We start from the raw sequence: 13,187 nt of genomic DNA, 5'->3' as shown, positions 1-13,187 counted from the left end.
AGTTTTCTTTAGCTTTGTTTATTTTGATATGGGTTTAAAGTGGTCAAAACGGGTAACCTGGCCTGACCCGACTCAACACACCACGTGTTGATGATTTAGTGAGTCAACCTAACCGGGCTCACTTTTTAGTGAGCCAAAAAAATTCGAATCAGGTTGATGGGTTCACTTAATTAAAAAAAGATACAATTTTTTTATTTTTTTTTTCAGTGAAAACTAAATTATAATTCTAATTAAAATCTAAATAAACTTTAATACAATCAAAATACAAACCAAAATAAAAAAAATACAAATTATTTATGTGTTGGCTAAAAAAAAAATTTAACATGACCCAAATGTAAAGCCCAACTTAATAAAAAATCTCTTGTGTACCCTTTTATCTGTGGGTTGGTGAGGCAACCCAACTCACCACGGGTTCAACCCAATGTTATCAAATTTCGGCCATGGCGGCACCATGGCGGAAATCGGTTGCGGTTTCCCGACCTACCGCCACAACATGACGGAGGCGAAGCGGGTTTCCTGTGGCGGCTCGTGGCGGCCGCTTTTCGCATGGCGGCTGGCGGTGGCGAAACGGTAATGGCGAAAAAAGAGAACTGAAGAAAGAGACAAGCAGTAGCAAAGTGGAAGAGATACTGCAGCTACTGTGTCTGAGAAGAGATGAGTAGTGTGGGAGATGAGATAGGCGGTGGCTGCCACAAATAAACCCTAATTTCATCCTTCTATGCGTTTTACTCCATCAATTTTACTGAGGTTTAATTTGGGTCAGGCCCACTAACATTATTTGACCTAACCTAAGTCCAAAACCCCTCCTCTCTTTTTCTTTTATATTTTACTGTGGCCCTTTTCTTATTCTTTTACCAGTTACTGCAGTAAAATATTACTAATGCAGTTAAATATCCATTAAAACATCTCTTCTCTTATTCTTTCAACTTTGGCCTTAGTTACTGCAACTAAGAGCCACAACTGCCACCACCAGTTGCTGCTGCCCACCATTGTCAGCCACTGCCGCCTGTCGCCTACCGTCACAATCAGCCACCGCCGCCTGCCTCCGGCTGCCACAGTCAGCCACTGCCGCCTGCCGCCACTGTCAACTCCTTTTTTTTCAAATTTTTTTCTACTTCTCTTCTTTCTCTATAATTATTTTTTCAAAAATTATACTTTCCGCTATAACCCGATATGATTTCCGTTATAACTTTATAACGGATTTTTTGCTTGCCGATATTTTCCGTTATCCGATATTGATAACACTGGTTCAACCCGGATGAGCTGGGTCAAAAATCAACCCATATTGAAATTTGTAAAAAAATTCCAACCGAACCTGACCGAACCCGTGGTGAGCCGGGTTGGCTTGCGGGTTTCAACCCTTTTTGACAGCTCTATCTGGGTTGTACTTGATTATTAGATTATTAGAATACTACGTCCTTCTCTTGTTTTTACTCTGATTGATTTGAAATATTTTGTTCCATCTATCATTACATTTTTGCATCGTATGTTGGTTATGTTTAATGAAAAGTAGTTCCAAGTTAATTTCTCTAAGAAATTATATCATGAAATGAAAACTTTATTTGGTATTTCTATATACTCTCTTTGTATTGAGAATACACATGATCATGGTTGTCAAACTCACGAGTTAATATATTAACTCGGAAAAGTTTACGTTTCTACAAACAACTTCATAGTTACCTCGAAAGCAAACTTGCTTTTGCTACAAACTCGATAAAATCTTGAGTGAATTGTGTTAACTTGCCCAAATTTGTGAGTTTGCAACCGTGTTGGTGAGTTCAAAGGATAAAAATTTTAAAGTACAAAATGGCAGACACCATAGTCCTTTGGTGTGCGAAAGTGAAAATGTCACTGTGATTAGAAGATAAGGGTCTCACTTCTACATCTTACTTCTTTGCTTGTTCTTCACTTAACCAATGCGCAATCTTCTCCTTGTGGCGCCGTCATTCACTCGCTGTGTCATTTGTTTGCTCGTCGCGCCACCATGGTTGTCTCCATTTCGTTCTTCTCTTGTGTTGCGGTCCTCTTCTCCTTTTCACAATGTCAGACTTGTGTTGGTCTACTCTAGTACACCGTGCAAGAGGAAGGGAATTTTATTGTGAGTAGGTGGTCTACTGGAGCTACAACGTTTAGAGAGGAAGGAAAGGTAATATATTATATTATTTATAAATTAGGTTTTGGAATTAGGAATTAGGTTTGGGAATTAGGAAATAGGTTTTTTAGTTTCACTTTTTAATTAGGAATAGGAACTATTTTTAATTATTTCTTAATTATATAATTGTATGATTTGGGATAAAATTAAAAAATGTATGGGAATGGACCAAATTCATATTGAGCGCAATCCAAGTAAATAAAGCATTCTGAACTTATATATTTGTATGGACTTATTTTTGACTATTTTGCTTAAATATTGTATTGTAATATCTGAATTGGTATGCTATTTATAACAATGTTGTCAAAATCGCGAGTAAGATCGCAAACTTGCACAATCCTATGAGTTTTCACTTCCAAGCAAGTTGACGTGAAGATTGGATCCAAAGCTGGTAGGATCGGAGCAATCTTTCAGTTTGCTTGCCGGATCTTTCATTGATCCTCCATGGCATTGTGATGTTAGTGTTTAACAAGTGTTGATGATGTTAAGGTTTTGACGACTCCCATGTCTTATTAAAATTTGACCTGTCCATGTTTTCTTAAGAAAGTGACCCGACTTGACCCGACCTAACCCAACCTAAAAGCCTAGTATTTTTCCCTCCTTTTTTGTTAGGTTAACTTTCACATGTCAAAAGCAGAAGACTCACACGATACACGTGCAGCTTCATCAATTCATGGAATCAACACCTTCATTGTCGTGAACACACGGTATCATCATCGCTGCCATCTTCGCCACCCTTCCCTATAAATCTATTGTTCAACTCATTTTCTCACCTTCACTTTATCTTTTCCTAGCATACTTTGAATAATCCATACTACTATCCTCTTCAAATTCTCTGGATATTGATTTTTTAATCAAATTTTTGTTGCAACACTGAAACCACACCAAACCATATTTTTTATCATCTCCCAGAGCTGCTATAGATTCTTTGACATCCTTTTGCACAGTTTTACATTTCATATTTCTTGCTTTCCCATCAGTAGAAACACAATGACTCCATGCTGGATTAGTCCTTTCTATCATGCTTTCCAATAAATCAAGTTACCAGTAATAGATTCACAATACTCGAAAGTAGATCTTCTATCAGAAGGAAATCTTGCCCATTCATCATATGAACAACAAACAACTTTTGTATGGTTATTGGAACCATATAACAAACCTTTTCCAGTAGATCATTTAATGTTCTTTAATATATGGATGATTGCATTCCAATGATCTTGACATGGGTAACTAAGAAATTGCTCACCACACTGACTGCAAAGGAAATGTCAAGATGAGTAACTGAATGGTAATTTAATTTCCCAACCAATCTTCTACATTACTTAGGATCTAAAATAGGATCCCCATGATTTGGTAGGAGTTTGGTATTAGGATTCATGTGTGTGTCAACAAGTTTTAAATTCATCAACCCAGTTTCCTCCAAAATATCAACTGCATACTCCCTTTAAGATTCAACAATACCATCATTGGATTGTGCTACCTCAATACCCAAGAAATATCAGAGTTTGCCAAGATCCTTGGTTTGAAAATGGTGGCAGAGGTGTTGTTTCATCTAGGAGATGCCATGGTGGTCACTACCTGTAAGAACAATGTCATCAACATATACAATCAAATAGACACATCCAACACTTGAGTGACAATAAAATACTAAATGATCTACCTCACTTTGAGTAATACTGAATTGTTGAACAATGTTGTTAAACTTTCCAAAAGAGACTGTTTTAGGCCATATACAAAAGATATTTATGTTTCATAAGGTTCACCAATAAGCTTTTTGAAATTACCTTAAAATAACGCATAGAAGTTACAATTCATAGAGCTATTTTAAGTCCAAATGAAGCTACTCAAAAGCATTTTCCGGATGCCTTCAAAATTGAAAGATGAGTGTAGATAATTTCGGCCCAAACTCAACATATTTTAGCTTTTAAATTTGTAGATAAACATAAAATTATAATGACTTAGTGTATTGCAGAAACATTTTTAGAGCAAACACTGATGGGATTTTGTTAATTAGCAACATACCTATTTAATATGGATTCTAATCTTCTACTAACACGCTGAATCTTTTCTGAATCATTTAAGTTAGTTCGTTATTGTCATAGGCTTTTGACTTTAACAACAGCTTTCTTTTTCATTAACTATATTATGAGGTTAGATTGCCTGTAACGGATTTGTAGTGTAGTAGAGAACAAGAGTGGTTGGATATTAAAAGCGCATATTGCTTGCTGTTTAAATATTTTCAGAAATTAGAGTAGAGCACCAAATGTTTGTGGTCTTGGCAGTTTAGTTTTGGAAGCATTGTATCTGTATCTTAGTTATACGAATTTCCATTTTATTGCAGGTTAACTGTCTTTTCATTTGGCTTATTTGCTAGCCCTGCAATGGGAATATGTACTTATATCTTTGAGGTAAGTACATACTTTGATGAAACTACATCTTTAGCCAATGGGATTTGGGGTGTACTTTCTTGAAGAAATTGCTAAGTTATGCCAATAGCCATCGGTATATGGAAGAATGCACGTTTTAAAATTTATTTATAAGATTCCAATGTATCTATAATATTTATGTTTTTATGATTAATAATAATCATTCTAGTTATTTTCTTTTCTTTTTGCTAGATTAGTTCATTGTCTTCTTTTGGCTAGGGATGCAGCTTGGGAAGGCTAGGAACTGTGATCTTGAATTTATTCAAGCTAAGATGACCTAACATTCGGGGGTGAGTGAAAGTAGTAGAAACCATCTGCTTCTAATCCAATGCCACAATCATTCCTCCCATACGGATGGAAATCAAGTAGTATGCATTGGAAGGTTAACACATATATAACAGTTTAACAATACACTTTCAGACACAAGACTTTCGATCAGAGATTCTAAACAACATAGATGAACATGTAAAGAATAATAACAGAGGAACAAAGAAGTACTAAAGAATAAAGATAAAGGAAAAGAATGAATGAATAACAAAAATAGGCGTGAATTGTTATTGAAGATGAACAATATAACAACATATAAGAAAATTGAGGAAGAATCATCAATCCACTCATAAGAATTCAAGATAAGCCTCCAAATATGTAAGATGCTAAAGGAAAGGAGAGTTGCTTGTGATAATGATTTCATCATATACCAACAGATATACAACGTAAGGTTGATGATTGTAAATGAATAAAGAAGGATTACATTGGCACTAATAAGGAAATAACAACATAATCATGGACATCCATTATTATTTCTTACTATTAGCAGTACTGATGTTAGCCTACAATTCAACCTATTGTTAGGGAATTAGAAATATGTAATGAGTAATAATGTGCTTATATTTTAGGTATGGCAGAGGAATATCAAAAGGGATGAAAAAGCCAATTTTATTGATTTGATATCATGAATCTCCAAGCTTGATATGTGGTCCTTTTGTTTTGTGGTAACATTGTGTTCTTCTAGTTCAACAGTAGTTTTGTCTTTGCCTCTTGATAGAAAGTTGTTGGCTGCAAATGGGAAACCTTTTCTCCCGTTATTAAATTATTAGCAAAAAGAGTAGAGTAATTTTGGATGCGAGTGAGCTTTGCTTATGGAGATTAATTTAAAAGGACAATCGGCAATATAAAGCACAAAATCTAAGGTAAGATTAGAAGAAGGGCGTGTTTGACCAATGACATGAACTTTTATTTGAGAGCCATTTGCCATGCTAATGGAGGGCAAAAAATCCAAATAAGTCAGTTGGCAGAAAAATGACTTGTTACCAGACATATGATCAGAAGCATTGGAGTCAAGAATTTAAGGTTCAAGGGAGGAGGACTTAGAAATACAGGCTACAGGAATACCAGATTGAGCAACAACTGTGACAATTCGTGTAGCCTGCATGGCTGCCTTGTGTTGGAGAAACTTAGAAGTTTGAAGACATTTAATTTGAACACCAAATTGAAGTTCGACATTAGCCTTAAAGTGTTGAAATATAAGAAAAGTCGTAGACTTGGATTTAATAGGATAAAACCATGTGAACTGAGAGTATGCATCTACAAATGAAATGTAATATACACAACCAAAAGTAGAAGCAACATGAGAGGGTAAATCACTAAAAACTAATTGTAGTGGTTACGTATAAATAGTAGATGAAGAAGGCAATCTATGAGACTTGCCTATACAACAAGACAGACAGAAATCTAACTTTTTACTATGAAGTGAAAAATTACAACGACTGAGAACAAGTTTTAATACATCAACATGAGGATGACCTAGTCTAAAATGCCATATATTGAAACTGTTTGGAGAAGATGTGGATGTGACAACAGAAACAACATGTGAGGAGGCAGTGGAAGACAAGATAGCAGGAGGACTGGAAGAACAATGAAGATTGGGAAAATAGTAGAGCCCATCCGCACCAACATGACCACAAAGAAGGACTTCACGAGTGACCTGAGATTTCACATTACAACAATGTGGAAAAAATTCAAAATAAACATTGTTATCCTGAGAAAATTTACGAACAAAAAGAAGATTTTCTATAATAGACGGGACAAGGAGTAATTGATGAAGATTAAATAACACAGAAGGATAAGACGAGGGAGAAAGAGGAGATGATCCAAAAGCAGAAATTGTCAAACCTTCACCATTGCCTCCAAAAATGTTGTCAAGGCCATGATAGGGTTGAAGTTGTTGAATATTCTAGGAGTCATTAGTAACATGAAATGACGCACCAGAATCTAGAATCCATGTGGTTGAAGGGGCAGAGGTAGTAGCAGAAGCAACCGTAGCATTGGGATGTGTGGGAGCTATAGTGGAAGAGGCAGTGGCAACAATGGTGTTCATGGGAGGAGAAGGTGATGAAAAATGAAGAGGTTGTCGGGTTGTATGATCATAAAGGGCTAATGAAGTGTGGCCATATTTAAGACATATTTGGCATTGGAAGTTATCAAAACATCTGTAGGAAGACCTTCTCCATTTTGGTCTTTGTTGAATCAGAGAAAAAAAAGGTGTTATTTTCTTGGTCTGGGGGCAGATTTGGATGGTCCAAGTAATACAAGCCATTCCATTGTCTAGCATGTCCAATCGTCCTGCCCGAGTACTTGTTCTGTAGAATACAAACATTGTCATAAAAGATAACATTGCATGAGAGATCTTGTATGAGCTTTTTTATGGAGATCAAACTAATAGACAATTTAGGGTTATGGATGGGCTTATTTGGACTTCTCCTTGACCTGCTACAATCATTAGAGAGCCATCAGCTGTGGATATTTTCTTGTTGCTAGGGCAAGGAATGTAAGAAGAGAAATGTTTAGGTAGGGGTGTCATGTGGTCGGTAGCCCCAAAATCTTGTATCCAATATGGGTTATAGTTTTTATCTGAGGCATTAAGTCCAAAAGAAGGAAACTTACCAAACATACCTGAATGTGCCAGAGAACAACTAGCTAGAGACTTATCTAACTTGTTGAGGAATGATCTCATCTGCTCTACTTTATCCTGGTTAAGGTGAAATACTCCTCCTCTATTTTCATCATTTGTTGCAGCCCCTATGTGTGCTTGTCCTCCCTTTCTAGTGTTGTCTCCTTTTTTTCCCCACTCCTTGTCACGATTTTGGGATCTCCAATCTCCACTAAGTGGCTTTCCATGCAGCTTCCAACATTTATCATGAGTGTGGCGAGGCTTGTTACAAAAGGTACACCATACTCCTTCACCTTTCTTCTCCATATTGGCTATTCCCCCTTTTTTTTGGTCGTCCATCATGGCTGATCCGGAAGCTACCATGGCTGAATTTTCCATGGTTGGGGTTTCTAACATTATTCCCCTTCTGCTTTCTTCACTTCTGACCATAGCTACTATTTCATTAATTCTTGGAATTTTTTCTTTTCAAAGGATTTGGACTCTCACTTGATCAAAATCAAAATTAATCCCCACCAGGAAATCATAGGCTCAATCTTGCTTAATATACTCTTTGAGCATTGCTGAATCATCTGAGCACTTGGCTTTTATGACCCTGTAATGGTCTAATTCCATCCATAGTGATTTGAGTTGATTGGCATATTCTATAACAGTCTTGTTTCCCTATTTGGCAGTGATATGATAGTCTTCACCTTCACATCATATATTTGAGCAGCATCTTTAGCTTTGGAGTATGTCTGCTCCATGGCATTTCGGATCTCCTTTGCAGAATTAAGAAACATGTAAGTATCAGTGATTTCTGGGACCATGGAGTTCCATAGCCATGCCATGATCAGAGTCCTCTTCATCCCATTTTGTAAATCTGGGATCTTCTTCTTTAGGAGCATCGTCAGTCAAGTGGTTAGATTTCCCTTTATCTTTCAAAGTTTTGTGAACAAGTTGGGCCCATTTGAAATAATTCTTCCTGGTCAATCGTTAGGCAATGTTGAGGTTCTGCAGTTGTTCCTGAGTGTTCTGTGATGTAGTGTTCACAACTTCAGCAATTTGGTCTGCCATGTCCACGTAATGCAGCCAGTAGGAATTGATTGTTGCAAAAAAAAAAACACGACAGCAGCAATGAAGGCTGTCCTGAAAGGAATGGTGGCAGCAATGAAGGCTGTTGTCTAGGGTTTAAGCCAATATTTGAGAGCGGCTCCCAATATTTGAGAGCTCTGATACCATGTTAGAAGTGGAGTTTAAGTCTAACTTAATCTCACAAAACCAGCCTGTAAGGTGAGGTTTGTAAAGGTCAACCTTAAATAGGCTTAATTTGTTGGTATTGTTGAGCAAAATTCTTCTCATCAAGTCTAAGTGATTAGATGGGAGAATATGACCGAACCTTACAGCTTGAAAACTATAAAATTCGCTAAATGTGAGTGAGTACGTAACAATGTGGTATGGTGGGTTGTCAAAGGTGGACTTGGGTTGCGTTAGTTGTTCATTGCAATGGCCAAGCTAAGTCGTAATTCAAATTTAGCACTTGGGGTACTACGCTTTTAACTAGACAAAGTGTTGTAACTATCCACTATAACTTTATAACTAGTAGTTGGGCAATTATTGTGAGGAGATTATTGTAGGTTGCATAATTGTACTGTGGCGGAGGTTAGGTGTGCTATTATGTTTTTAATTAGAAAGAATTGTGTTTTGGCTTTCAACTATAACTTTTAGTGTACGATAAATGCATGATCCAACAGATTTAATAAGCTTTGTATCTATTGAAGAATTAAAATAGGGAGAAAACTAAAGAACTCTATTGACCAGATCTTAAAAAATGACAGAAGATGATGAACCTTCGTAACAAGCGTAGGTTAGAGGATCATCAGTAGAAAGGTATCCGTTATTACTGACTAATAGGAGAACCATGCAGTCAACTAGATCTAACAGATTCTTGTACTAGACAAGTAAAAATCAAACAAAAATAATCTTTGCAAAGAATATCACTATCCAAACAAAGGAAAAGTACTAATTTGAAAAATATAGACCTATTTGGTTTGGGAAAGTATTTTCTGTTTATAATTTTAATTTAAAAACTACTGCCCTGTTTTCTCTTTAGCTTTGAGTGGAATATTGCTAAAATACTTTTTTATTGTTTTCATAGTTTCCTATCTAAATCTTCGAAGACATAAAATATGAAGACAAGTCTTCTGTAATTATAACTTAAAATAAGGAATTAAAACATAAAATATATTGTTAAATAAAACAGTCCCTTAAATTCTACTTTTAAAATTCAAGCCCAAATATGTAATTCAACTATAGCTACCATAAAAATACATTCAACGGATCCCAATTATGAATTCATAAATTCTGGATTTTCCACAATGGAGGGTTGTTTGTACTTATTTTTAAAAAGTTCTTATATTTAGTAAAATAAGCAGATTTCTACTGCTTTTTTTTTTTTTTTGTCTAATATGCTTATTTTAATATTAAGCAGTTTTGTAATAAGCATCCTCTCTACTTCTCATATACGTGGTCATAGTAAAAGGTGTTTATTTTGAGAACACTTATTTTAAGTTTAAACAAACTGGCTTTAGTCTTTCCAGCTACTTATTATGTCAAACTTACTTTTCTGAGTTTTTTACTCCTTCAGCATAATGGAAAAAAAGGTTCCTCCATTAATAGTTTCATAAATAAATGTTTTTCATTCAAAGGCACCAGATTCATGTCAAATATTGCTTGTTTGAGTGATTGTCACGTTTCCATAGTAAGGATAAACTGTATTTTACCTCGGATATCTGAAAATTTTGGTACTTTACAATAACTTCTCCTTTTGCAGGATTTTGTGCTACCAGGATTTCAGTCTATTTTGCTTATGCTTGTGAGTAGTATTATGGGCTTCTTTGCTGAGGTGAAAACCTAAACTGCATGGATAGTTTACTTTTTCTACAAAAAATAGTAAGTAGCAACTTTCATAGTATAGGCAATTGGTGTGATTAAATAATGGTCCTTTGATGCTGCTGTGGAAATGAGGACTACATACAAACCTGTTTTCTGTAGTGGTAGATAGGCAGATGAAAATAAGATAGAAAAAATGCTATTAAGCATGGTTCTGCTGCTGAGACTGATATAGACCTTGCAGTTCATTACTCCATGGTTCTGCTCATCTGGTGAACTATATATTGTGACAGTAGCACTTCTCAAGGCTTTTCTCATTTACCGTATAGGCTTGTGAAGCAATAATTTATGTTTGAACGTAGTCTTATGTGACATTTTCTTGTTTGAAATTTTAGAAGATTTAGCTAGACAGGAGTGAAAAAGAAAACAAGCTGCACAAACAGTATAACTTTAGTAGGGTTGGAATTGGATATAGACTAGTCTAGGCTAAGGCTCATCTCAAAGCAGATGTGGCTTTACTTTTTTAAATTTGAATTCTGATTACTAACTTATTGTCTTTATTTTATTTTTTTCAAAGCTTAGATTGCCTTTCTAAAAGGCCTAGCATAACTTGAAAACCTATTTAAATATCTACTTTGTAATATGGCTATTAAATAGGCTAATGGGCAAATAATTTAAATCAAGCAAGTTTAAATTTTTTATTGTCTTAGGATATTAAAATAAACATTTAATATAATGAAAATACTAATCTAGGCCATTAGACCCACAACAACTTTTTATATGGTGTAAGTCCAGATCATTTGACCTTAATGGGCTTTGAAAAGCCTTGGCCTAGATTATTTACTAAATTGGTCTAGGTCGTGCCTAATATGGGCCAAGTTATAGGTTCTGACCTATTTGTACTAGGATTTTGGAAGGCATGTTTCTTTCACTAATTAGAGCTTCTGTTGGCATTTTGTCACTTCGTTTTTCAAGATGATCATTGCACCTGTGAGCAAAGAAGCAAAGTTCCATAGAAGTTGACCATGATGAACAGCCTTTGTCATTCAGTTTCTTTGTCGTGATAATGGGAGTCCCAAAATTAGATAATACAAGACCAACAACTTTGAGGAGAAGAAAACAAAAATATGAGGTCAGAAATAACTGGGTTTATGCTTAACTTAATTTTACAAACTGACTTACAAGGTGAAGTTTACATCCATTAGATAGTTTGTGGGTAGTCTAACATCAGGCCGTTAGCGATTTTAGCAGTACCAGATCTCTCCAAACGTTGGTGGAGATGCCTCTAGTAAAGGATTGGGGCAGATGGTGGGGGGGTGGGTACCTGTTTTGTTAGAAGAGGGTAGGCCCTTAGCTTTATGGAATCAAGCTTTATCTAATAGAGGGCAAAATAAATTGGTGTAGGAAAGGAAGTTAATGGTAATGGTCCAAGTGGTACACAGATGGAAACACTATTTGACTGAGCAAAAGTTTTTGACACTCGAAAAGGTCATATGGGCTTCAAAAGTCATTGGGTTTGATTTGAAATTCAAAATCGTCATGAGAAGAACACTATAGCGGATGCTTTGTCCAGGCAGGTGGTCTGCCCTACCATATCTGTTGTGCAACCATAAGAGTAGAAGGATTGGGAAGTGGAAGTTCAAAAGGATGAAAAATTATGTGCATTGAAGCAAGATTTGTTGGTGGATCCTAACGCTTATGATAACTATGAATTAAATTAGGGGAGATTAATTTATCTTGATTATATAACTTAACCTGTTTAGATAAGTCAAGTGGTCTGCCCTAATTAATTACAATATCCTATTGTAGATTCTCAACTATATGATCACCTGAATCAACATGAAACATACTTCTATTTTATGGTATTGTTACTAAATCTTTCGCAGGTCTTGTTAGCACGCGGACTGCAACTTGAGAGAACCGGTAAAGTTGCCAATGTTCAGTACGTGGAGGTATACTTCTCTCTTAAAAGCTGGTTGTTCTCTTTTTTCTTTTTCTCATTTGACTGTTAACAACTAAGTTCCTACATTTTTGACATCCCAAGTTTTATATATATATATATATATATATATATATATATATATATATATATATATATATATGTCAGGTTTCCCAATCTGCCTAACCGTAGCCAGTCATACTCTTTCCATTTTTAGTTCTTTAGGATATTTTACTTGGATCAATATTAAATAAGTCATCATCATAGTCAAACGGATATTGAGGTGTTGGTTTTGGAACAACAGTTTTAGACACCTTAACCCTTACAAAGACATTCAATGTTATTAGTAAGTTCTATTTTACGTGATTCAATACATTTAGTCTATTCCTGGTTAAACATGATTAAACTTTTCCTGTGCTTTTTTCTATGTTAGTCATCTTACCAATGATCTATGCCTTGACGTTGTCAATAGAATCGGATGATGATATTATTTTTTTTGTCATGTGCCATCTGTGCACCAGTGTCACTTGACAATTTACATGTTAATGCTTTTGTGGAGTATTTCCTTACTTTTGATCCTTGAATTGGAGGATAATACAGACCAACATTTCTGTGTTTCAGGCAGGCCTAAGGCAATTATGGAGCCTTGCTTTTACAAAAGTGGCTCCATCTTTTGATCGCCTCGTAGGTGTTTCACTTATTGTTATCTCTGTGTGTTGCACCATGTATATAGGACCTGATAAAGAGACGGAATGATATAGATTTGAGCGATGTAGTTGTGCAGTTTATATGACGTTATTATCATTTGTTATATTGAACTTGTTTATATAAACTCTAGTCTTAATTGGTCTA

At 35.6% G+C, this 13,187-nt stretch overlaps 1 protein-coding gene across 8 annotated transcripts in view; it reads left to right on the top strand.

The window, feature by feature from the left end:
- Nucleotides 1–13,187, top strand: part of LOC114187613 — a 48,141-nt gene extending 34,954 nt beyond the window's left edge. For 2 of the 8 annotated variants that reach the window (XM_028075905.1, XM_028075909.1), the window contains 4 exons: nucleotides 4,494–4,560; nucleotides 10,338–10,409; nucleotides 12,283–12,348; nucleotides 12,957–13,138. In XM_028075905.1, coding sequence (XP_027931706.1) covers nucleotides 4,494–4,560; nucleotides 10,338–10,409; nucleotides 12,283–12,348; nucleotides 12,957–13,091 — 340 coding nt within the window. In that variant the 3' untranslated portion in view covers nucleotides 13,092–13,138. The other 6 variants (XR_003605294.1, XR_003605293.1, XM_028075904.1 and 3 more) reach the window with 6 other exon arrangements.

The sequence above is a fragment of the Vigna unguiculata genome, chromosome 6 (genome assembly GCF_004118075.2).
Source record: "Vigna unguiculata cultivar IT97K-499-35 chromosome 6, ASM411807v1, whole genome shotgun sequence".
Classification (NCBI taxonomy): domain Eukaryota; kingdom Viridiplantae; phylum Streptophyta; class Magnoliopsida; order Fabales; family Fabaceae; genus Vigna; species Vigna unguiculata.
The sequence above is the reverse complement of the archived record's forward strand: the minus strand, read 5'-3'. Positions and strand labels throughout refer to the sequence as shown.